Here is a 24872-nt window from a genome sequence, read left to right on the forward strand (position 1 = left end):
CTCTTCGCTCATCTAGAAAGTTCCATTTTTGTACACTGTTTGTGATTTAGTTTACAGGTAAAAATGTCGATCCAAACTTTAAATCCAAAAGCTGAGGTAGCTAGAGCTGCACAGGCCCTTGCTGTAAATATGAGTGCTGCTAGAGGACTTCAAGATGTACTAAAGACAAACCTTGGTCCAAAAGGAACCATCAAAATGTAAGAATCACATACCACACATGGTTAGGCCTATTGCGGCCTCGGTTTATTTTTTGCTCGGGCGTTTTAGAGACTTTGCCCCGAGTGTCGTTTAGTGAAAATAGAAGCAGAGGCCTAGCCAACATTTAGGTTTTAATTATGAGCTGGGGTATTATATTAATATTATATTATGTGCTGTCTAAAATAGGATTAAATAAATAACATTTTTATTTATAAATATATTATTTAATATTAATTGGCGTTTGTTTTTTAGGCATAAATTATTAAATTGAATAATAATAATATAATATTTTTTTTCTAATTATTTTTTTTGTAGGTTGGTTTCTGGTAGTGGTGATATTAAGCTAACGAAAGATGGCAATGTTCTTCTTCATGAAATGGTTAGTTAAAAAAGGGGGAAAAATGATTCTTTTTATTTTAATTTTATATATATACAGTATAATATAAACTGTCAATAGACAATATTCCTATAATATACATAAAATCATGGGATATTAATTTTTTAACCGAGCAGGCAATCATATTGTTTAATTTATCTTTCCAGCAAATTCAACATCCTACAGCATCACTCATTGCAAAGGTTGCTACTGCACAAGATGACATCACAGGAGATGGGACGACATCAAACGTTCTCATCATTGGTGAACTATTAAAGCAGGCAGATCTTTACATTTCAGAAGTAATTCATTTTTGCTTTAAAGTACTGATTTCTGGGAGAAATTACTAATTTTTGCATATAATTTATTTTTTAAATAATTATGTTAATTTCAATCTTTAAATCTTGAAACTTTAAAAAATGTATTATTAATTCTAATACTAAACAATAAATTGTGAACTTTAAAACATTTTTAACAAGTGATAAATATAAATCAACATACATAATTTGCATTTTCTTACTATTGTCTACACGAAAAACAAAATTAATTCTTGTCACATGCAAACCCCTGAAAAACACAAACTTTGAATTGATTGTACCAGAACCTGGCTTTAAAAATATATATATATTTTTTTACAGGGATTACATCCTCGCCTTATCACAGAAGGTTTTGACTTTGCTAAAGCTAAAGCACTAGAGGTTCTTGAAAAGGTAAAGGTTACACGTGAAATCGACAGGGAAACACTAATCAATGTGGCGAAGACATCACTAAGGACCAAAGTGCATGCTGAGCTTGCAGATATACTCACAGAGGTAGGTATAGGTTAGCCTAGGTGGTGAATATTAAGTGCTCAACAATTTGGTTTGCTTTTTAATGCTCTGAATACAGTAGAACTTCTCTTTTTGGACATTATTAAAAAGACACTGTAACACTGGCAAACCCCTATTCAGGGTACTTTCCTGGTTTCTTTAATAGGAGTGTTTTACTGCGTTCATAATTTATAAACAAAAAGCATGAGAGATCTATGTGATCTCTCAATGTGTTTAAAAGCAACGTAAGTGATTTGACCAATCACAAGCGATAGACTATTCAAACAGCCGCTTGTCATTGGTCAACTCGCTTGCGTTGTGTCTACATGCTTGTGTTACGTCTCAAACTCAAATATTTTTAGAGAATAAGAATCATTATTCATAAATTATGCATGAATAAATTGTTCAACCATATTTGGTAAATAAAATACATAACACTGCATTTTCTCCTTGAAGGTTGTGGTAGATGCAGTATTAGCCATCCGAAAGGAAAACGAGCCAATCGATCTGCACATGGTTGAGATAATGGAGATGCAACACAAGTCTGACATGGACACGACTCTTGTACGAGGACTGGTGATGGATCATGGAGCACGCCATCCCGACATGAAAAAACGAGTCAGCGATGCATATATATTTACTTGTAATATTTCAATGGAGTATGAAAAAAGGTAAAAGAATGCTGTATTTTGTAAATGGGACTTTGCTCTTTTAAGAAATAATAAAAATAGTTCATTCTTATATAGCGCATATTAGCAAGTTTTCAATGCGCTGCACATTATCACCCCGATCATTGAAACATACTCCCATAATGCAGCTAGTAATCAGTGCAAAGTTTTGTCTTTACCTAACCGATACCCATTTTATACACCTCGATGGAGAGAGGCAAACGTAAGTAAAGTATCTTGTCTAAGGATACAAGCAATGCGGCAAGATTTGGATTCGAACCACGATCTCACGATCAGTAAACCAGCGTCCAACACACTACACCAAATGCCCTCACAATAAGGAAAAGACTTTGAAGAGCATTGAATTTTGTAGGTAAAATAGGTTGCCAGGATTTCTAGCCTAGAGCTCCCAATTTCTAAAATTATTCAATATTTCATTACAGTGAAGTAAATGCTGGTTTCTTCTACAAGTCAGCAGCAGAAAGAGAGAAACTTGTGCAAGCGGAAAGAAGCCATACCGATCAAAAAGTACAGAAGGTTATCGAATTCAAGAGATCCGTTTGTGAAGGCACAGACAAAGCATTTGTTATCATTAACCAAAAGGGCATTGACCCACTGTCATTAGATATGTTAGCCAAAGAAGGGATCGTTGCATTAAGAAGAGCTAAAAGAAGGAACATGGAAAGGTAATATTTTGGAATTAGGTGTTTTTCATGGATACATGCGATCTCTAATTGAGAAAGAGTATTTAGTGTTCTTTAATTAAAGATGTATTGTCCCCAAAAACATTTGGCAGTTTTAATATTTATTCACTTCTGTAACAAACAGGGATGTCACCAGCTTTTTGGAGTGCCGGTCGCTAAAATAACGACAAATCCCCGGGGGGGGGGGGGGGACCCGGGGTTTCCCCGGGATACCCCCCCCCCGGGGGGTTTGTCGTTATTTTAGCGAAACATAAAGAATTAAGAAAATAATAACAACAAATTGCGTCAGGTCTAGGCCTAACCTTGTACCACCGGGGAGTCGCCGTTATTATTCGCGAAAACAAAAAAACGCTTACGAAATGAATAGCAATAGATCCTTATTTAGGCCTAATCCCTAATCAAATACTGTAGATAAATTATTAGCCTAGACCTTACTACTTGTTGCTCGATATAATGTTCGTGTTCTTTTGCGCGAGAGTTTTTTAGCGTATTCGCGAATTCCGGATTTTTTGTTTCACAACACTGTTCGGCAAGCATGTAGTGCATGGCCGGCAAGAACAGACACGTGTTTATGGGTTAACTGAAGTTCAGCAACCTGAAGTTATCCCAGGGACGTGTAATTATTGTACCATGCTCGGCGATCATAACCGAACGAACTTGCCCGGTCTCACTGAACCATGCGCATGTTTTTTTATTTTTTTTAATAGTTCGTAGAGTACAAAAATGTAAAACTAGTAACATAATATAATTAAAGCAGGGTGACAAAACATTCAGCAATTAAAAATGATTTTGTTTAGGTCTATGTATGTAGTTGTACATTTTTAATTACTGCGTACTTGTTTGTATTTTTAATCTGTGCAAAATAAAACGCTTGAATGGTCGCTATGTGAACTTTAAACTTGTACACTGTGCTGTGTAGCACGTTGTTCGCCATGACTCACAAGCTGTAACAATGAATACCAGGGCAGGGTAGGCCTGGTATTGTGTTACAAATAAATTAACGTACGTAACCACGGAAACATTTGCTGTTCTGTAGTCTTTTGTCTTATCTATATGAGGCTAGCTTGTCTGTTATTAACGATGTGCTAGGTAAAATGTTTTAGTACGAATTTTAGTTAGGCCAGGCCTAATATAAATATCGTAATGATTAATAAATAAATAGTGGTGGTCGGCAGCCTGTAAATCCTGGTCGGAAATGTTGAGTGCTGGTCGGGGCCGACCAGCGCCGACCAGCGTGGTGACATCCCTGAACAAACAAAAACCCAAAAAATAATTATTTCACTTATAAAAGACAAAAGAAACGTTTAATTTTAACCAAAGACCATTGTCTGTTAGTATTTTTTGCTTTAGATGACATTTTTTTTCAGGTAAATAAAAAAATTTTTTCGATCCAGTTTTTGGTCAAAGTGAATGCAATAACTATTATGTGACATTAAAATGACATTTTAAAAAAGAAAATGAAAAAAAAAAATTTTGTAATGGGACAATATATCTTTGAAGTATTTGTGCACATATCTGTAATGATTTGATTGAACTATTATTATTGATTGTTTAATACTTAATAGCTCCCTCTATATTTCTTTCTATTTAGATTGACATTAGCTTGTGGAGGTATTGCCACAAACTCTGTAGAAGGCCTCACTAAAGAGTGCCTAGGCCACGCTGGATTGGTGTATGAGCATGTACTTGGTGAGGATAAGTACACATTCGTAGAAGAGTGTGCAAATCCGCAATCTGTTACCATTCTGATAAAAGGGCCAAATAAGCACACGCTCACTCAGGTGAAAGATGCAATCCATGATGGCTTAAGGGCTGTTAAGAACGCTATAGAAGATGGTAAGTATTTTTTAATCGAGAACCTAAAAAACAATTTCAGGGTAATTTTATTTTTTTTAATGCCAAATTTATTCTACTACAATAACTACATTTTTTACATTGCAATTTAAACAGTGTGTATGTTTATCCAAAAACGCTTAAAAATTAAACAAAAAGTACTGTAGTTACTGCGATAACTGCAGTAGAGTAATTTTGACATGGACGTGCGAGCAATTAAGCGGTGAAGATGATTAAAATATGCCTCGCGCATGTTTTTATTAGATTACATTAAAGATGTATTGTCCCCCAAAATCATGAAAAATAAAGATTTTTAAAATCGGACTTTGAATAGGCCATTTTGCAGTTTTAATGAAGTTGTTCACTTCCATAAGAAAAAAAATGGGGGAAAAAATTATTTCACCTATAAAAAGACAAAATAAACAGTTAAATTACCCAAAAACTCATTGTCTTCCAGACAATTTGACAATTTTTTGCTTTAAATTACATTTTTCTCAGGTAAATAAATTTTTTTGAGACCCAATTTTTGTGAGAGTGAATAACTATTATGTGACATTAAAATAACATATTCAACAAAAAAATTTAAAAAAATATTTTTTTAGGGGGACAATATATCTTTAAGGGCAGCAGACCTCTCATCAAGCATGTAACACTTTAATTATTTTTTCCTACAGGATCTGTTGTTCCTGGAGCTGGTGCATTTGAAATAGTCGTCCACGATGCGCTGGTAAAGTACAAAGATTCGGTCAAAGGTCGTGCTAAGCTTGGTGTTCAAGCGTACGCAGATGCAATGCTAGTGGTACCAAAAGTCCTGGCTCAGAACTCTGGTTTTGATCCTCAAGAAACGATGGTAAAACTTCAGGAAGAGTATGCTGAAGCAGGCCAACCTGTAGGAGTTGACATCAGTTCAGGTAATGAGCAACGGAGTAAAGAGAATTTTTACAATCTTTCAAATACATTCACAAAAAACAAATATGTCGTACATTTTTTCGTAAATCGTAATTTTTGACAAATGTTTGCATATATTTTTACTAAACAAAATAAGTTTTCGATATATTTTATTACCTTTTGCATTGAATCAACAATATGATTATAATATAAATAAGTAAATGATTTATGGATGGTGTCCTCAATATTTTTATATCAAACATAATACGGTTTTTGTAATTTATTTGTAAGCTTTTGATACCTCCCTACTGTCAATCACACCAAGTTTTCTAAGATTAACCATACTTTATTTCATATTTGGTAGGTGAAGCACTGGTAGCGGCAGATGCTGGTATATGGGACAACTATTGTGTCAAAAAACAAATTCTCCACTCGTGGTAAGATGAATGATAATTTCACTTTGAATGTACTCTATGTATTTTAACATTTTAATGCCCACTACAGATGGTTTTATGGAGATAAAATCTCTCTTAAATCAACAGTTGCTAGGCTTCAAGTAAAGCACCAATTGCTAGGCTTCAAGTAAAGCAATTTTCTAAATTAATTGCTAAATATAAAATTATTAATTTATGTATTCTGATTTAATTTCAGTACGGTGATTGCCAGTAATCTACTTTTAGTCGACGAGATTATGCGTGCTGGTCTGTCTTCTCTAAAAGGATAGATTAAAATTTAAAAAAATTTTTTTTTTTATCATTATGCTGTTCGGCTGGTTCTTCCTGTATGTGTAATTGGCTCGGCTTAGCTATGAACGAATAAATCCTGAAACCAAAAAATATTCAAATAGTTCTGCTCAAATCTTAGATGGACTTACCTTTGGCTCTGCAGTTTGAGTGTTGAGACACAAATAAGTTCTGTCAACTCTCCCAATACCAGACACCTTTGGGCTGGCCTAATATGTTTCTGAAAAGTCTGGTATTCAAAATGTGTTTTTAACTATGCCTTAATGGTAAAAAAGAATTTGAACTGCAAGAAAAGAATGGTTTTAGGAGAATTTCCGGTATTGGGAGAGTTTCCAGTATTGGGAGAGTTTCCGGTATTGGAGAGTTTCCGGTATTGGGACAGTTTCTGGTATTGGGAGAGTTGCTGTTGGTTGACAACTGAATAAAATAAAATAAAATAAAAATAAAATAAACTTATACATAATTGTCTGCCTTTGCTTGGTTGATGCTGATGAGGTTAGCCAATGGTTATCCACCCTGTACAGGTGAAAATGTATATCCATCAAACAGCATTTACAAATTTAATCAAATCGATGAAATAATAAATAAAACCTGAATGTGATAAAAACATGTTTTTCTTTCAACGCGAGCTAGCAAATTGTACAGTACCTTCTGTCTGTGAAATAATGCTTTTGCCCATACAACAAGCATTCAAATTAGAGTTAAGTATTTGTGGTTATGTTGTGTGTAGGAATTATTAGGCTATTATTCAGAGGGTGGGAGATGGAGGAGCGCTCTGGGAAAGGATGAAATATTTCTCCATCCATATACCCCATTCTCTTTGTAGATGTCATTTGTGTATACTTATAACTCCATACTGTAATAAGTTATTTGTTATAAATAATTAAATTCTTTTTTGTATTACAAATAAAAATTAGCCTGCAAATGCAGAGTGTGGTTTTATTTTTGGTTTCATTGTTGATGTAAATTTTCAACTTCTAGTTTGGTTGAAGTTTGTGATTTATGTCCGATACCAGGATTATTATTATAAACGATAACAAACAGCTTTAGAGTATAATGTGTGTGCTATTGGTTCAAACAATCTCGAATGAAATATTTTATTTATTTTTCTTCAACAAATCTTTATATACGATTTTATAAAGACATTGATAAAGCACTAATCATGCAAGAGATCAGGTTATATAATGACAGTAGGACATCCAAAACAAATTCTTTATTATAAATTCATTAATGCATTCATAAATTATGAATGCAGTTGTCTTATTGAACTGAGATTACGTTTACTTAAAAAACCAAATATGAAAAAATAAAAAAATTTCTATTTTCAAATTTAATTAGGTTTCAAGAGATGTTGAAAGACATTTTTTTAAGGAGGGTTTATCCAGGCGACGTTAATAATGTCCCATAGTCAATAGTCAGTCAATATTGACTGGATTAAATTTATCTACAAAACGAAATCAGTCAAGCGTATCGTATCCTTGTTTATGTCCCATTTCGAGCAGCAGCAGCCAGTTGAGAAGCAGGTCTCGTGTAAGTTAGACAGGATATTTCAATTTCATTCAAGGTACAGTAAATATTTGTTGTTTGATTCAATAAGTAGTTTGTTCAGCGTGGTTTAGTATGCAGGTACATAGATGAAGACAAGATTCTTATATGTTATCCTCCTGACAAGAGAAAGCCGAGGCGCCCAGCTAGGCCTGTGAGTGAGTGTGATTGAATCAATAGATGGGGAGCAGGTAAGGTGGTACGAAAGGTTGAGGTGTGGTCACCCTACACTATAGGGATTTTAAAGGGGAAGTCATGTCAGTGGGTATTTACAGGGAACGGCCTTTTTTATTTCAATAAGTCTTTTTTTTATTCACCAGGCTATCATTAATCATAGATAATGAATGCTGAACAAGATAATCAGACACCTCCTCCAGCAGAACAACAGCCACAACCTGCTGAAGAAGGAGCCAACCCACCACCACCTACTGGAGCATATCCTCAAGGATACGGAGCCCCTCCCCCACAACAACCTGGAGCCCCTCCCCCACAACAACCTGGAGCCTACCCACCGACTGGAGCACAACCTGAAGGATACGGAGCCCCTCCCCCGCAACAACTTGGAGCCTACCCACCGACTGGAGCCCCACCTCAAGAATATGGAGCCCCTCCCCCACAAAAACCTGGAGCTTACCCACCGACTGGAGCACCACCTCAAGGATACGGAGCCCCTCCCCCACAACAACCTGGAGCCTACCCACCGACTGGAGCACAACCTCAAGGATACGGAGCTCCAGCCCCTCAACAACCTGGAGCCTACCCACCCACTGGAGCCCCACCTCAAGGATATGGAGCTCCTCCCCCTCAAAATGGTGCTCCACCACCGCAGGGTCAGACTGACCTTCCACAACAAGCAGGTTAGCCAGACTGACCAGATTTATTACATACATTAATTAATACATTTTTTCTAATTCACTTAAAAACCTACTAAATTAAACTATACTGTATTTTTTATACAAAATTTAAATACATTTTTAAATACCACAAAACTTGTATTATTGTTGCAGTTCATTATTTAAATGGAGTTGTATTGTCAGTAAACAATGATGTATATTGTGTGGTTTGTTGACTGTCACAAAAACTTTTTTTAATATTGAGGATTTCCGATTTTCTTTTCTTCCTTGTTTCCTTCCTGAATATTTCAGAGTACTGTAGTAAGGTCGTTAACCTTTTCGTTGTGGGAAAATAAAGCATCGGATGATATAGAAAAAAGAGTGATTGATTTAGTTAGATTGTAAAGACCCCTTCCCTGCAATTTTGGACGTTTTTTGGAAAATAATACATATATATCACTTTAAAAACATTAAACCATGTCATTCCTTGTCTTAAATGTACGTTTTATGGTAAATTATGATAAAAAGTGAGAAACAATGCACTACCTAAGTAGCTCGCGGCGATCGACCTCTCGTGAACGGTCTTAGGCCTAGCCTAGCTAGGCTTAGTTTTGTAGGCCTAGCTGGTAAACATCGGTAACGTACGAACATCGTACGCGAGATATATACCTAGCCTGACGTTGTATAGTTGCTGCATTAATTGTCTTTCTATTTTTGCCAGACTCCGTTGATACAAATTGGGGAAAACCCGGTATTTTCGCTGAAAAGTTAGGAGTCTTCCATTTGTTTTGGCCTCACGATCGATCGAAAAGTGGGCGAATTACAGGTGAAAAACAAAAATATCAATCCGCGCGCAATGCATTTTGGGATTTATAGCGGGCCGCTATAATTATTAGAATCGACTTATTTTTCACATTTTTAACCGTTTAAAGACGAAAAAAGTTATCGCAATAGGACCATATAGTATTATTTTTACATTGAATATAGTTTGTGATCTTAAATTAGATCTAAAAAACGTAGGGAATGGGGCTTTAGATTATTTGAAACTAAACAATATTTTCAAATTACATAGAAAAGTGTGGGAGTTGATGTACCCTGTATGTATTTATCAGTCGACAGGTATATAAAATATACCAAATTGGCTAGTTGAGAATTCTCAACTATTACCGCAGTACGCCTGTAACGACGAAGCCTACCGGTATAATGGGATAGGCTGATTTCCTTGTTAACTTAAGGGGTCATTTAATTACTGAATTATGATTGGTAGTAAAGGAAATTTACTGGAATCCTATTGGATGGTAAGGTGGTAGTAGGACCATGTCCATCCCATTGCAGTAATAAAGTTGAGCCACCTGCGACCATTACAATGTCCTACCATGCTAATGTAGGAGTGGGGAAATGTTATGCTTACTACTGTTTCTTTTAATAATTTAGTACAATTAATAAGAATAAAGAATACACTTAACAATATACAACAAATAACATTAATGTACGATGTAGTTTAACACTGTTCTCAACTATAGTCATTTTGGTATACTTGAGCACATTGATAAAGAATAGGATAAACTTAACAATATACAACAAATAACATTAATGTACGATCCCGTTTAACACTGTTCTCAACTATAGTCATTTTGGTATACTTGAGCACAGTGATAAAGAATAGGATAAACTTAACAATATACAACAACAATGTACGATCCCGTTTAACACTGTTCTCAACTATAGTCATTTTGGTATACTTGAGCACAGTGATAAAGAATAGGATAAACTTAACAATATACAACAAAAAAACATTAATGTACGATCCAGTTTAACACTGTTCTCAACTATAGTCATTTTGGTATACTTGAGAACAGTTATAAAGAATAGGATAAACTTAACAATATACAACAAAAAACATTAATGTACGATCCAGTTTAACACTGTTCTCAACTATAGTCATTTTGGTATACTTGAGAACAGTGATAAAGAATAGGATAAACTTAACAATATACAACAAAAAACATTAATGTACGATCCCGTTTAACACTGTTCTCAACTATAGTCATTTTGGTATACTTGAGCACAGTGATAAAGAATAGGATAACCTTAAAAATATACAACAAAAACATTAATGTACGATCCAGTTTAACACTGTTCTCAACTATAGTTATTTTGGTATACTTGAGAACAGTGATAAAGAATAGGATAAACTTAACAATATACAACAAAAAACATTAATGTACGATCCAGTTTAACACTGTTCTCAACTATAGTCATTTTGGTATACTTGAGCACAGTGATAAAGAATAGGATAAACTTAAAAATATACAACAAAAAACATTAATGTACGATCCAGTTTAATACTGTTCTCAACTATAGTTATTTTGGTATACTTGAGAACAGTGATAAAGAATAGGATAAACTTAACAATATACAACAAAAAACGTACATTAATGTACGATCCCGTTTAACACTGTTCTCGACTATAGTCATTTTGGTATACTTGAGCACAGTGATAAAGAATAGGATAAACTTAACAATATACAACAAAAAACATTAATGTACGATCCCGTTTAACACTGTTCTCAACTATAGTCATTTTGGTATACTTGAGCACAGTGATAAAGAATAGGATAAACTTAATAATATACAACAAATAACATTAATGTACGATCCAGTTTACCACTGTTCTCAACTATAGTCATTTTGGTATACTTGAGCACAGTGATAAAGAATAGGATAAACTTAACAATATACAACAAAAAACATTAATGTACGATCCCGTTTACCACTGTTCTCAACTATAGTCATTTTGGTATACTTGAGCACAATATACAACAAATAACATTAATGTACACGATTCTGTTTAACACTGTTCTCAACTATAGTCATTTTCATATACTTGAGCACAGTGATAATATGAAAAACATAATAACACTATAATATTTGTAGATGAATGACGCGGACACATACATATGTTCATAAGTAATTGATATAAATTGACTTTTAAAAGTGGAATTAACACAAATGATTGTAGATAAATATGACGTGAATTGCACGTACACAATGTTGATGAGTAGTATATTTATATAAATCGACTTTGAAAAGTGAAATAACATTAATATTTGTAGATGAATATGACGTGGACACGTACATATATTGATTAGTATATTGATATAAATCGACTTTTAAAAGTCAAATTAACACTAATATTTGTAGATGAATATGACTTGGACACGATTTACATATGTTGATGAGTATATTGATATAAATCGACTTTTAAAAGTGAAATAACACTAATATTTGTAGATGAATATGACGTGGACACGTACGGTACATAATGTTGATGAGTATATTGATATAAATCGACTTTTAAAAGTGAAATAACACTATTGATTGTAGATGAATATGACGTGGACAAGTACATTTATTGATGAGTATATTGATATAAATCGACTTTTAAAAGTGAAATAATCCTATTAGTTGTACACTATTGATCATATATGAATATGACGTGAATTGCACGTACATATGTTGATGAGTAGGCCTATATTGATATAATTGACTTCGAAAAGTGAAATAACACTGATTTGTAAATGAATATGACGTGGACAAGTACATTTATTGATGAGTATATTGATAAATCGACTTTTAAAAGTGAAATAACACTAATATTTATAGATGAATATGACGTGGACACGTACATATGTTGATGAGTATATTGATATAAATCGACTTTTAAAAGAGGAATTAACACTATTGATTGTAGACGTGAATTGCACGTACATATGTTGATGAGTGTATTGATATAAATCGACTAAACGTTAAATAACACTATCTTGTACAAGTACCCTCACTTGCACTGATGAAGGGCTAGTGTTGCCCGAAAACTCTGCTAACTTTTCTGGCTGTTTTACTTTATCGTTTTGATTTAGCTTTTCGCTTCTTTTTTTGTATCTCCATTGAGACCACAGCATTGTTATTATTTCAGTATTTTGCCTTTGGATTTACTAATATTAAAAGTGAAATAACACTAATGACTGTAGATGATATGACATTTATGTTGATGTATATATTTTTGTATATATAATATGCACACGTACATACGTTGATAGGTATTGATATAAATAGATTTATAAAAGTACGGTAATAGACACTTTATTTGTAGATGAATACGACATGGACAAGTTGTAATAAATTCTATCGTTATATCGTATGTTGATGAGTATTGATATAAATCGACTTTTTTAAAGTGGAATAACACTAAAATGTATAGATGGATAGGCCTCAACAAGTATTGTATTAAGCGGTACTGTATATTGATAGACTTCATACCTGTAATGTCAATGAAATCTGGCAACAAGAATTGTGTTTGATCCTCCTAATAGTATTCTAATAATCTTGGTTTGTAAAGGAGGCATGAAAAATCTAAACGCATAGCCAGGGGAGGGGTTGGAGTTTCGAACAAACTTCCCTGTGCCCGTCCTACGGTTTTTGTGAACTTTTTAGTAGCGTGCAAACGCGACTCTACAGCTCACTATGTCGATCGGTCGGTCGGTAAACACCAACTCAAATTTGAGCACGCGACTGCAGCCATGTATAGGCCTATGGCCTGTTTATACTAGAAATCAGCAGTGAAAGTATATGTAAATAATATGTGTTAATATAGAATTAGTTTTTTTTATTTAATAAATAGTATTAAAGTTGATCTTATTCTTTATCTGTGATTAATTATACTCAAATGACTATAGTTTAAAACAGTATTAAACGGCATCTTACATTAATGTTATTTGCTGTTTATTCGAAGTTTATCCTATTCTTTATCACTGTGCTCAAATATACCAAAATGACTATAGTTGAGAACAGTGTTAAACTGGATCGTACATTAATGTTATTTGTTGTATATTGTTAAGTTTATCCTATTCTTTATCACTGTGCTCAAGTATACCAAAATGACTATAGTTTAGAACAGGGTTAAACTGGATCGTACACATTAATGTTATTTGTTGTATATTGTTAAGTTTATCCTATTCTTTATCACTGTGCTCAAGTATACCAAAATGACTATAGTCGAGAACAGTGTTAAACGGGATCATACATTAATGTTATTTGTTGTATAATGTTAAGTTTATCATATTCTTTATCACTGTTCTCAAGTATCCAAAATGACTATAGTTGAGAACAGTGTTAAACTGGATCGTACATTAATGCTATTTGTTGTATATTGTTAAGTTTATCCTATTCTTTATCACTGTGCTCAAGTATACCAAAATGACTATAGTCGAGAACAGTGTTAAACGGGATCGTACATTAATGTTATTTGTTGTATATTGTTAAGTTTATCCTATTCTTTATCACTGTGCTCAAGTATACCAAAATGACTATAGTCGAGAACAGTGTTAAACGGGATCGTACATTAATGTACGTTTTTTGTTGTATATTGTTAAGTTTATCCTATTCTTTATCACTGTTCTCAAGTATACCAAAATGACTATAGTTGAGAACAGTGTTAAACTGGATCGTACATTAATGTTTTTTGTTGTATATTGTTAAGTTTATCCTATTCTTTATCACTGTTCTCAAGTATACCAAAATGACTATAGTTGAGAACAGTGTTAAACTGGATCGTACATTAATGTTTTTTGTTGTATATTTTTAAGTTTATCCTATTCTTTATCACTGTGCTCAAGTATACCAAAATGACTATAGTTGAGAACAGTGTTAAACTGGATCGTACATTAATGTTTTTTGTTGTATATTGTTAAGTTTATCCTATTCTTTATCACTGTTCTCAAGTATACCAAAATGACTATAGTTGAGAACAGTGTTAAACTGGATCATACATTAATGCTATTTGTTGTATATTATTAAGTTTATCCTATTCTTTATCACTGTGCTTAAGTATACCAAAATGACTATAGTTGAGAACAGTGTTAAACGGGATCGTACATTAATGTTTTTTGTTGTATATTATTAAGTTTATCCTATTCTTTATCACTGTGCTCAAGTATACCAAAATGACTATAGTCGAGAACAGTGTTAAACGGGATCATACCTTAATGCTATTTGTTGTATATTGTTAAGTTTATCCTATTCTTTATCACTGTGCTTAAGTAAACCAAAATGACTATAGTTGAGAACAGTGTTAAACGGGATCGTACATTAATGTTTTTTGTTGTATATTATTAAGTTTATCCTATTCTTTATCACTGTGCTCAAGTATACCAAAATGACTATAGTCGAGAACAGTGTTAAACGGGATCATACCTTAATGCTATTTGTTGTATATTATTAAGTTTATCCTATTCTTTATCACTGTGCTCAAGTATACCAAAATGACTATAGTTGAGAACAGTGTTAAACTGGATCATACCTTAATGTTTTTTGTTGTTTATTATTAAGTTTATCCTATTCTTTATCACTGTGCTTAAGTATACCAAAATGACTATAGTTGAGAACAGTGTTAAACTGGATCGTACATTAATGTTATTTGTTGTATATTATTAAGTTTATCCTATTCTTTATCACTGTGCTCAAGTATACCAAAATGACTATAGTTGAGAACAGTGTTAAACTGGATCGTACATTAATGCTATTTGTTGTATATTATTAAGTTTATCCTATTCTTTATCACTGTGCTCAAGTATACCAAAATGACTATAGTTGAGAACAGTGTTAAACGGAATCGTACATTAATGTTATATGTTGTATATTGTTAAGTTTATCCTATTCTTTATCACTGTGCTCAAGTATACTAAAATGACTATAGTTGAGAACAGTGTTTAACTACATCGTACATTAATGTTATGTGTTGTATATTGTTAAGTTTATCCTATTCTTTATCACTGTGCTCAAGTATACCAAAATGACTATAGTTGAGAACAGTGTTAAACGGGATCATACATTAATTTTATTTGTTGTATAATGTTAAGTTTATCCTATTCTTTATCACTGTTCTCAAGTATCCAAAATGACTATAGTTGAGAACAGTGTTAAACTGGATCGTACATTAATGCTATTTGTTGTATATTGTTAAGTTTATCCTATTCTTTATCACTGTGCTCAAGTATACCAAAATGACTATAGTCGAGAACAGTGGTAAACTGGATCGTACATTAATTTTATCCTTTGCTTTACTGTGCTTTGATTTGATAAGCAAGTTTGGTTGCCCCGCCCCCATATGTTGCCTACTAAATTAGGATTCCCTAGCTTTTCTATAAAAATTGAAGTACCCACAATGCACGTTATACGGAATTCATAGTCTTGTAAAATACAGACACAATAGTTTTTATCGTATTGTTTTCATTTAAATATCACTAAGATTGTCTTAAACTACAAACAACTAAAATTAGTGAAGGTATGCAAGTGTTTCTAAATATTTATTACTGGTAGTATTAATACAATTTGGATTATATCATTTTCCAGAAAGGTAGAAAAAAACATAAAATAGTTGAGAATTCTCAACTAGCCAGGATGGTATAGGAAATATAGCTCCAGTCGAGCAGCAAAGTGCTCATTTAACCGTTAAAACGCTGTTTTTTAACTGCGCAGGTCACTGAGCATCGCCAAGTTACAGTGACTTCCGGTTCGCTTTTCACTTCGCGGCAAGCATTTTGCATGGGAATACCCTTACAAATCTGCTGCAATTTCCACCATCCGGGTTAAATTATATCTTTCTATATTTGGAAATTGTTACTCCTAATATGGAAGATTATTCCCGCCACAAAATTTTGGTATAAATAGCCCAGGAAAGGACGACAGAGCTTATTGAAGAAAAAAGTGCAGATGGAGGTGTTTGTTGAGGTAGGCTACATGATTTATTTGTTTGGTTTCGTAGGGAATCCGGCACTTTTCTCATCAGCACGGAACCTTTATAAAAACTTAGTGGTTGGTTATTAGGTTATTAATCTATCTTTTCTGAAAGTTTAAGCTTGGTTCAGCTTGTGGGACGGATTCAATATCCGTTCAAAGCTGGGGATATATTCTAAGCAGACTCCATCTTGGATTCGTATGTTTAGTACAGGCCGTGTGGTTGAGTAATTTCAATCCTTCAAAATCACTATGTGCAATCCGTTTTTAAACCAGTTAATATACCAAAATATGTTATTAGTAGCTTTATTATTTTGGATTTGGTGCTAGTTTGGTAAATATTGCAATATAATTGTAGATTATTTGGTTGTAAAAAAATGTACCCAACTTGAAGTATTATCTAGGCCTAGGCTAGGCCTAGCCCATTTGACGGAAACCCAGTGCTATTTGTAGGCGGATAGAGAGGGCCGCAGGCTAGTTTTTAGTGGCATATCGCCGACTTATTATAATCAATGTGAAGCCATATTATTATTATGTTTAAAATGTTGAATCTATATCCACTGGATTATCGATATATATCGTCGGATATTTAAAGAAAGGCCTAAGCCTAGACCTTTTTATTTAATTAATTTAGGACTATATTACGGGAAATTCTTTGCCAAAGAAAAGAAAATACGTTGTGGCTGTTGGAGGTTTGTAAATATATGACAATAATGTAGCCTAGGCTAGGAAGGACTGTAGGTAGGATGAGGTAATTTGGATGGTCGTACATATGATATTTATATATACAGTATTGTGTATAGTAGTGATCATGGCGACAAAATTTAGGATGACTAAAGTTGACATTAAAATTAATTAACTATGAATAGCTCATTATTGGTGTTTTTTTTTTCTTTCAGGTTTCTAAGAATAAACTATCCGACTTGTGATTCATCTTATGAATATGCTATTTAAATGTTATTGACATTTTTTTTGCTGCATTTTGTAATTCCGCACTACTTGCTTTATCGCGATTCCAAGATGGCGGCAATTCAAATTTTGATTTGGTAATAATTCGCGAGGTCAACCACTTTGCTGCCCGACTTATGTATGTAAACTCTTGTGTTTCGCTATTAAAGAGGTACTCTCAACTTTTTGTTGAAAAACCAATGGATATAATAATGGTGTTATTGACACACACATTTAAAAGATGCGATTTATTGTCTGTGTGTTTACATTTTTAATATATTTTTTGGAAGTGAAATACTTTTATTTTAATATACCTTTAAATACACGCCCTCCCCTTGAAATGAATATCATATCGCCCCCCCCCCCCCCCCCCAGGACATGGTTTGTAATTATTTATTGACTTCCATGATCTACAATTGACCATCCCCTGGGGGGCTGGTTATTTGAATAAATACTGTAATAATTAATACAAAATGTACTTTATTTTTACTAGCCTGGATACCCTCAAGCAATGAAGCCAACGGACCAGGTTATAAGTGGGATGACGGACCTGATTCAGACCCTGAAGACGACGATAACGCGCAAGAAAAAGTTGAACAACTGCCAACTAACGTCCAATTCACACCTGTTCCTGGCTATGAAAGTATCATGTTTAATGATGGTAAATTTTGTTTACATTTAAAATTTATAAATTTTTCTCTTTTATTTAGATCATGTATTATATTCTATTAGTAAATACTAAAAGTTTGCAGTTTTATAATATGTCCAGCAATTTTACAATTCCAATCGAGAAATTACCTCTAATTATCCATGCAAATAAAGTCTTTATCCTATTAACATGTCATCTTATTAACATGACAGCCATTTGGTTATCCATGAAAATTAAAAGGCTACTGGGTTATATTATGGTGCAGGTTCCCTAAAGCTCTGTCTACACTATCAAACTTTATGTGACAAATAAATGTGATGTGTCCATATATCCGTCCTTTACGCCTTTATAGCCAACTTCATACATTTGATAAACTCGCAGCAAAAAAGATAGGAAACTGTAGAGTTAAAGTATCATTGTGCAATTAATGCTTCCTTTTTAAAAATGAATTTTTACTAGTTTAATTTTATGATAAAAGCTTTTAATGTATTTTGTTGTAATCTTCTGAATTTGTATAGTATTTCTATTTTTTATATTTCATGCCAGTTTCAAATGCATTTCTATTTTATATTACTATGGACAATAAAATAATCAGTATCAGTATGGGCAAAATGTCATATCACTACCATATTTAGGCACGTCACCACACTTTTTTTGTCAAACTAATTTGAGAGGATCAGCTACATCTATGTTCTACAGGCCCTTGTTACTCCACATTCCATGTGTGCATTTTTTTACATTCTATATTATTCTTTTCCTCAGTGTCTGCCCCTCCACCTGCATATCAGCCTCCACCTCCCGAAAAAAGACCAGAAGAAGTTTTTCAGAGGTACATATGTGACACTTATTTGATCTTTTGCCGTATATAATGCAATGTATTGCCATTTTAATAGCAATTTCAATTTGTTTTCCATTTATTTAGTACTGGAGCTATTGGAGAGGAAGAGGTTCGCAATGCTATTATAGAGTTTGTTGCGCAAAACTGTTGCTATGGAGCTAAACCAGCAAGAGAGATGACCTTTGAAAAAATTCTGCCCTCTAGTGCCCTGCATGTAAGTGAGAACGTCAACTAGCTCTGTACTTAAACTCTACATATGCGCATTATTGAACAACTAGTACAGTACTTAAATAATATAAACGTCTGCAAAAAGTTTACAAAATTCTATCAATTCTAACTACAGTATTGCTTTTATCAAATATTTCTATTCAATTACAGTAATTATTTTGTGTATTTATGTATTTTCTACACAGTATAAACTTGAAACCCACACCGAGGGGCGCACAACAAAACGTGAACACGTGCCGTACCGAGGAGGCATGGTAGATGGACCCCAAATGGGTATCCCACCATTACCATGGTCTATGCACTGTCAGCCTGATAACTTGTTTATGGATCACACCAAGACTATGGAGGTACCTCATACATCTGATGTTAGGGTAAGCTTGACCATTTTTTTATATTAGATAGTTTTAATATGCATAATTTAATCAATATTACAAGAATTAAGAATATATTCGGTAATAGAATATATTTTTTTCATTTATATATATCTTTATACTTTTATTGACAGGTATAGACAATACAGTATAACCTTTCATTTGGGACACCACTACTCAGCTCAGGGGACACCTCTGTTCAGGGACAACTCTATTCAGGGAACACCTCTATTATAATTCAGAGGAAAACTCTATTCAGGGAACACCTCTATTCAGGGGACAACTCTATTTAGGGGACACCTCTATTCAGGGGACACCTCTATTCAGGGGACACCTCTATTCAGGGGACACCTCTATTCAGGGGACACCTCTATTCAGGGGACACCTCTATTCAGGGGACACCTCTATTCAGGGGACACCTCTATTCAGGGGACACCTCTATTTAGGGGACACTTATATTCAGGGGACACTTATATTCAGGGGACACCTCTATTTAGGGGACTATTTAGGGAGCACTCCTATTAAGAGGAGGGTGTCCCATTAACAGATGTTCTACTGTATACAGATTCAGTTTCTATTTATGTTCAAGTATGACTTTATGTCCTATAACTGTGACAAAATAAATTCATTAAAATAAACTATTTGAACATCTATTTGATTTAATTTTTTTCTAAATTTATTTTGTCTTATAATGTCAGGAATGTCACAACTGCTTTGCAAGAGGTTTTGTCAGATGTGGCCGTTGCCATGGAAGAGGTCGGGTATGTTGATTTCCAATACAACGAAACTTTTAAAATAAAACAACTATTATTTCTTCATTTGATCCTAATATTTATGCTAGTAATTATATGAAACAAAAATAAGGTTAGTTTTTAAATCATGTAAAATTTTCTCTTTTTGTGATTTAGGTTCGATGTAGTACATGCAGCGGATCAGGTAGAACACATGAACACCGGGATGGAGAGACGGTATCGGAGACATGCCATACATGTCATGGGTCTGGGAAAAATAGGTAAGCCGACATTTAATGATATAGTTTAATATTTTACAATGCTAGCAAATTATCAAACAATATCTATTATTTAACAAAATCTGCTTTTGTTACTTAGGTCTTGGGTAACATGCGATAATGCACAGTATTATAATTTAACAAATATATATTACATTTTTTTAAAATTTTATTAGGTGTTTTCGATGTGGCGGAGATGGACGAATCACGTGCCCAGTGTGTGAAGGTTTTAGGCAGCTACGATTCTTCATTAAACTGTTTGTTAAATAGTAAGATTTTGTTTGATATGCATAAGAACTCTTAATAATGTCAAATATTTAAATATACTTACAGTCTGTGTACACTATCAAAATAGTTTGACAAAAAAAGTGTGATGTGCCCAAATATTTTAGTGATATGACATCATCACATTTTTTCAAGTTTGCAGACTCTGTAGACAGAGCTTTATAATCTGTGTTCATATTAATTTCCACTGAACTGTAATATCTAAATTGAGATTTTGTGGGGACAAATCTGTACTGTGTCCTAATTATGCAGTAGCGTATTTATTATTTTTTCCTTAGTACCAACCATGTTGATGATTATATTTATGAAACCACTGACTTACCTGACGAACTGATACGCGATGTGCAGGGGCAAACGTTGTTTGAGCAGACTTTAGCCTATGTGAGTTTTTTTAAGGATTTTCCTAAAATGATCATCTTTGGAACTTACTGATAAGCCTACCCTTGGCATACAATTACCCATATTTCTATGAGATATGGGATCTCTATAGGTTTTTCAATACATTAATCTAGACTTTACTGGACTGTATTGTTTTTATTCGTACTGTGTCCTCCTAGCCTAGAGATAGACTTCCAAAGGTTCTTGACAACCTTAGCCCAAGAACACAGTATCGCTTGGTTCGCACTACATAATGTAACGACGTAGATGCAACTCAAGCGAGTTGACCAATAACAAGCGACAGTTTGAATAATTCATCGCTTGTGATTGGTCAAATACCTTACGTTCCATTGCGTCTGTTGTGGGAACCAAGCATTATTTATTTTATTTTATTAACCATCTTTAAAGAGAATCATCCGTGCAGGTCTTCATTAAAACAGAACAGAAAGGGGTCCTCTGTCTATTGGAAGAAAGTTGGATAGCCGAGTGGTTAGGACACTGTCATACAGATAGACCCGGGTTCAATTCCCGACAACTCCCAGTCCACTCAGCTGTAAATGAGTACCTAGTTGAAAATACTAAGGAGAAAAAAAGGCGGCGTGGAAAGGAACTGGCCACCCTACCACATAATGCCAAGGCTTAGTACAATGAGCTCCTAACAGCTCATTCCCCTACGTTCAGAATGAACACGGCACTCACCTTTACCTTACCTGTCTACTGAAATAAAATACATAAAATTATTTTAGCTTTTATAAGAGATAATAACCTTTGACCTGTTAATTGTTAATTTTGCAGGTTTGGCCAATCTCACAATACGCTCAACCCGAGATCAACCAGAACTCCATTCGTATTGTAGAGACACATCGTTCTGCTTGGCCGAATGAAAAACAACTTCAGCAGGTACACTATTAACTTATTCTTTTGGAATTGTAACAGAATTTGAACCAATAGATAAAAAATATTATTGCAATCCTATCCTGTCTTTACTTTACCTAACCTCTTCGGGCCTCGTTCGTTCTATCAGTGGCGATTTCTTTTGCTTCGTTCCATGTCTTCCATCCTAGTTATTCTCTCTCTGTTTCTCTGTCCTCCACCATGTTGTTTTGGGACTTCCACATTTCTCCTGCCTTCTGGTTTGCTGTCATACACTGGCAATTGTTTTCCATTCTCATCACATGGCCAATCCATTTCCATCTTTTGAACTTGGTCTTAATCCTATCACAGTTTCTAGTTTCTTTTGTAATTGGCATTATTTTGTTATTTCAGCGTCACAACCTGCGGGCTGTCCCAGTGAGTGAGGTACACTACAAATGGAACGATGATGCTTCTCGCTTCTGGGTTTATGGCTTTGAGAACACTGTTTATTGCCCAGATTATCCTCAGACCTGCTGCTGGGGGTGTAATATCATTTAAGTATACTACTTAGATTTTAGTGATGCACCATGAATTACTAAACATCTAGGCCATAGCACGTTAATGTAAACTTAAATCATCTTAGGGCCTTGATGGAAAGTTTTGTCCCGATTTACCTTGTAAATATGGCGGCCTCTGGAGTTATCAAAGTCGCTTATTAAATGCTCAAATTTTAAAATGCATATTCAAATGTGACAAAATGCTAGTATTACTTTTGTGGGTGCTTTTTTGTTATATCTGTGGGTTCTATTTTCACAATGGTTGTTATTTGAGGGACCCCTTCCCACCAGGTTGATGTTAAATATAATATAACAAAATGTATGCATATAAACTAAAGCAAATTGGTACTGTATTGAATATAAAATTTGAAATTTTAAAAATAAAAATCTCCTATCTCCATTTTATTTTCCAAAATGCTAATAAAACCAAAAATCTAGCACATTTAGTCTTAAAATTGCCCATTAAATAGTGCTGTGTGTTTTATGATGCCATAAGTGAGACATTAGATGTTAAACAAGTTGATGTTGTATACTGCTCAAACCATAGAGTAATTAATTACTGACTAATCCCTCCATTTCAACCATCTGTTTATTAATTGTTGTTCTTCTATGAAGGACTATAATAAGTGTGGCCGCAGTCTGTAAAAAGTTATGCTTATAAAAATTGTCTATTATATAATGAATTATATACATTAATATGCATTATTAATATTAATACCAAACTATGGTTTCTATGTTACCTATAAATAATAGAGCATCAATAATTTCTGATCTTGTATTAGTATATTATCATAAAGAAATACATTTTGGCACACATGGCGTGTCATACCTACTACTGTATATAAAGCTCTGTCTACACTATCAAACTAGTTTGACAAAAAAAGTGTGATATACCCAAATATGGTAGTGGTATGACATCATCATGTCCATATATGAGCAAATCACATAAAGTTTGATAGTGTAGACAGAGCTTTAGCACTGGAATCTAGTTCTACAAAAAGAATCCCCACTGTTGACGCTACAATAGATATTTGTGACAATTGCTTTTTAACAATATGCATTGTTTACATGTCACAATAATTCTGTATTCCTTGGTGACATTATGCTGTGTCACTGACATGCATTTACTCATTTCATAAATTAGTATTCAATGCCATTTTGTCTGTAGGCAAAAAAAAGTGAAATTACATATTTTGTAAAATTGTGGATTTGAAATAAATTAATTATAAAATAATGTAGTGAAGAATTAGATATATTTGCAGTGCCCTTATATTGAGCATTTTATTGTTCAATTGTAATATATTAGCATATTCTCTCATAAAATGAACAAAAGTTAGTTGAAGATTTATAATGTTCTCTGTAAACTTATGTTGTTGTCCACTATCATAAAACTGTATGTGACAAAAAAATGTGATGTGCCCATATATGAACATGATGATGTCATATCACTACCATATTTGGGCATATCAGTACCATATTTGGGAACATCACACTTGTTTTGTCAAACTAGTTTGGTAGTGTAGACAGAACAATTATGTCTTTTTTTAAATGTCACTAGGCTTACAGTACTGATCCAACTGGGTCAGATTTATTATCGTACTTATAAAAAATCATCTTAGTTTTGTTTCCAATCAATTGTTTTGTCAGTCGGTTTTAAAAATAACTGAAAAGAAAATCTTAGATGAATGTATTCATAGCACAAAAAAAACTGGTTTGATAAATAAAGCGTTAGTTTTTCACTTAAGCAACATTTTTTTACTTACACAGAAATATTCCAGCCAATTAGTACTGTAGTTAATTAAGTTATTGTTTTTATTTCAATATATTCTCATTTTTATACATTTTGTTTGTAAAGTTTCACTTTTTTTTTCTATTGTATATCAACTTTATGCTGAATTCTAAATAACAGTATTAAAATAGTTTTATTTTTACATACTCATTACTAAATCAGTTGATATTTTAACAAAACAATTTTTTTTTTATTTGTGTAGGGTACATTTTAAATTACAGTATCTTTCTATGATATGAAAATGCAAATTATTCCAAAATAAGTGTATTGTTGTCTGTGAAAATAAATATTTAGCATAATCTATTTGAGCATGTTTTTTAAATTTTATAGTGTTTTTTTTAAAGTTTTAATAAGAAATATGCAGCATCAAAGTAGAATATGTAGTTTGTATTTTATTTTATATGCTCATTATATTTTTAAAGAAATTATCATTAGAGGCTCAAGTACAATTATTCCCTTTTAATGTTGAAGAAAATAACCTTAAATTTCATGTTAATGGGAACATAGAGATATTAATATCTCTATGATGAAAACCAGAATAATTTGGCTGAATTATTAGAAATATGATTTTTTG

General features: G+C 33.4%; 2 protein-coding genes across 3 annotated transcripts; both read left to right on the forward strand.

Moving 5' to 3' along the window:
- Nucleotides 1-5: 5 nt before the first annotated feature.
- LOC140044596 (T-complex protein 1 subunit zeta-like) lies at nucleotides 6-7148 on the forward strand. Its single transcript, XM_072089171.1, has 10 exons — nucleotides 6-197; nucleotides 514-577; nucleotides 742-876; nucleotides 1213-1386; nucleotides 1840-2054; nucleotides 2495-2737; nucleotides 4347-4591; nucleotides 5263-5499; nucleotides 5841-5913; nucleotides 6128-7148. Exons 1-10 carry the CDS (start codon nucleotides 64-66, stop codon nucleotides 6198-6200), a joined length of 1593 nt encoding a protein of 530 aa, XP_071945272.1. The 5' UTR covers nucleotides 6-63; the 3' UTR covers nucleotides 6201-7148.
- Nucleotides 7149-7722: 574 nt separating this feature from the next.
- On the forward strand, nucleotides 7723-24522 carry LOC140044598 (protein SSUH2 homolog). Of its 2 annotated transcripts, none has more exons than XM_072089172.1 (12): nucleotides 7723-7783; nucleotides 8085-8621; nucleotides 17833-18000; nucleotides 18751-18817; nucleotides 18911-19040; nucleotides 19240-19425; nucleotides 20124-20186; nucleotides 20334-20437; nucleotides 20611-20703; nucleotides 20998-21100; nucleotides 21893-21997; nucleotides 22364-24522. In XM_072089172.1, the coding sequence occupies exons 2-12, from the start codon at nucleotides 8105-8107 to the stop codon at nucleotides 22508-22510; spliced, it is 1683 nt and encodes a 560-aa protein (XP_071945273.1). In that variant the 5' UTR covers nucleotides 7723-7783; nucleotides 8085-8104; the 3' UTR covers nucleotides 22511-24522. The 2 variants fall into 2 exon arrangements, with proteins under 2 accessions (XP_071945273.1, XP_071945274.1); XM_072089173.1 differs by having other exon boundaries at nucleotides 7724-7783; nucleotides 8102-8621.
- The last annotated feature ends 350 nt before the right edge of the window (nucleotides 24523-24872 follow it).

Source organism: Antedon mediterranea, chromosome 3, assembly GCF_964355755.1.
Source record: "Antedon mediterranea chromosome 3, ecAntMedi1.1, whole genome shotgun sequence".
Lineage (NCBI taxonomy): Eukaryota > Metazoa > Echinodermata > Crinoidea > Comatulida > Antedonidae > Antedon > Antedon mediterranea.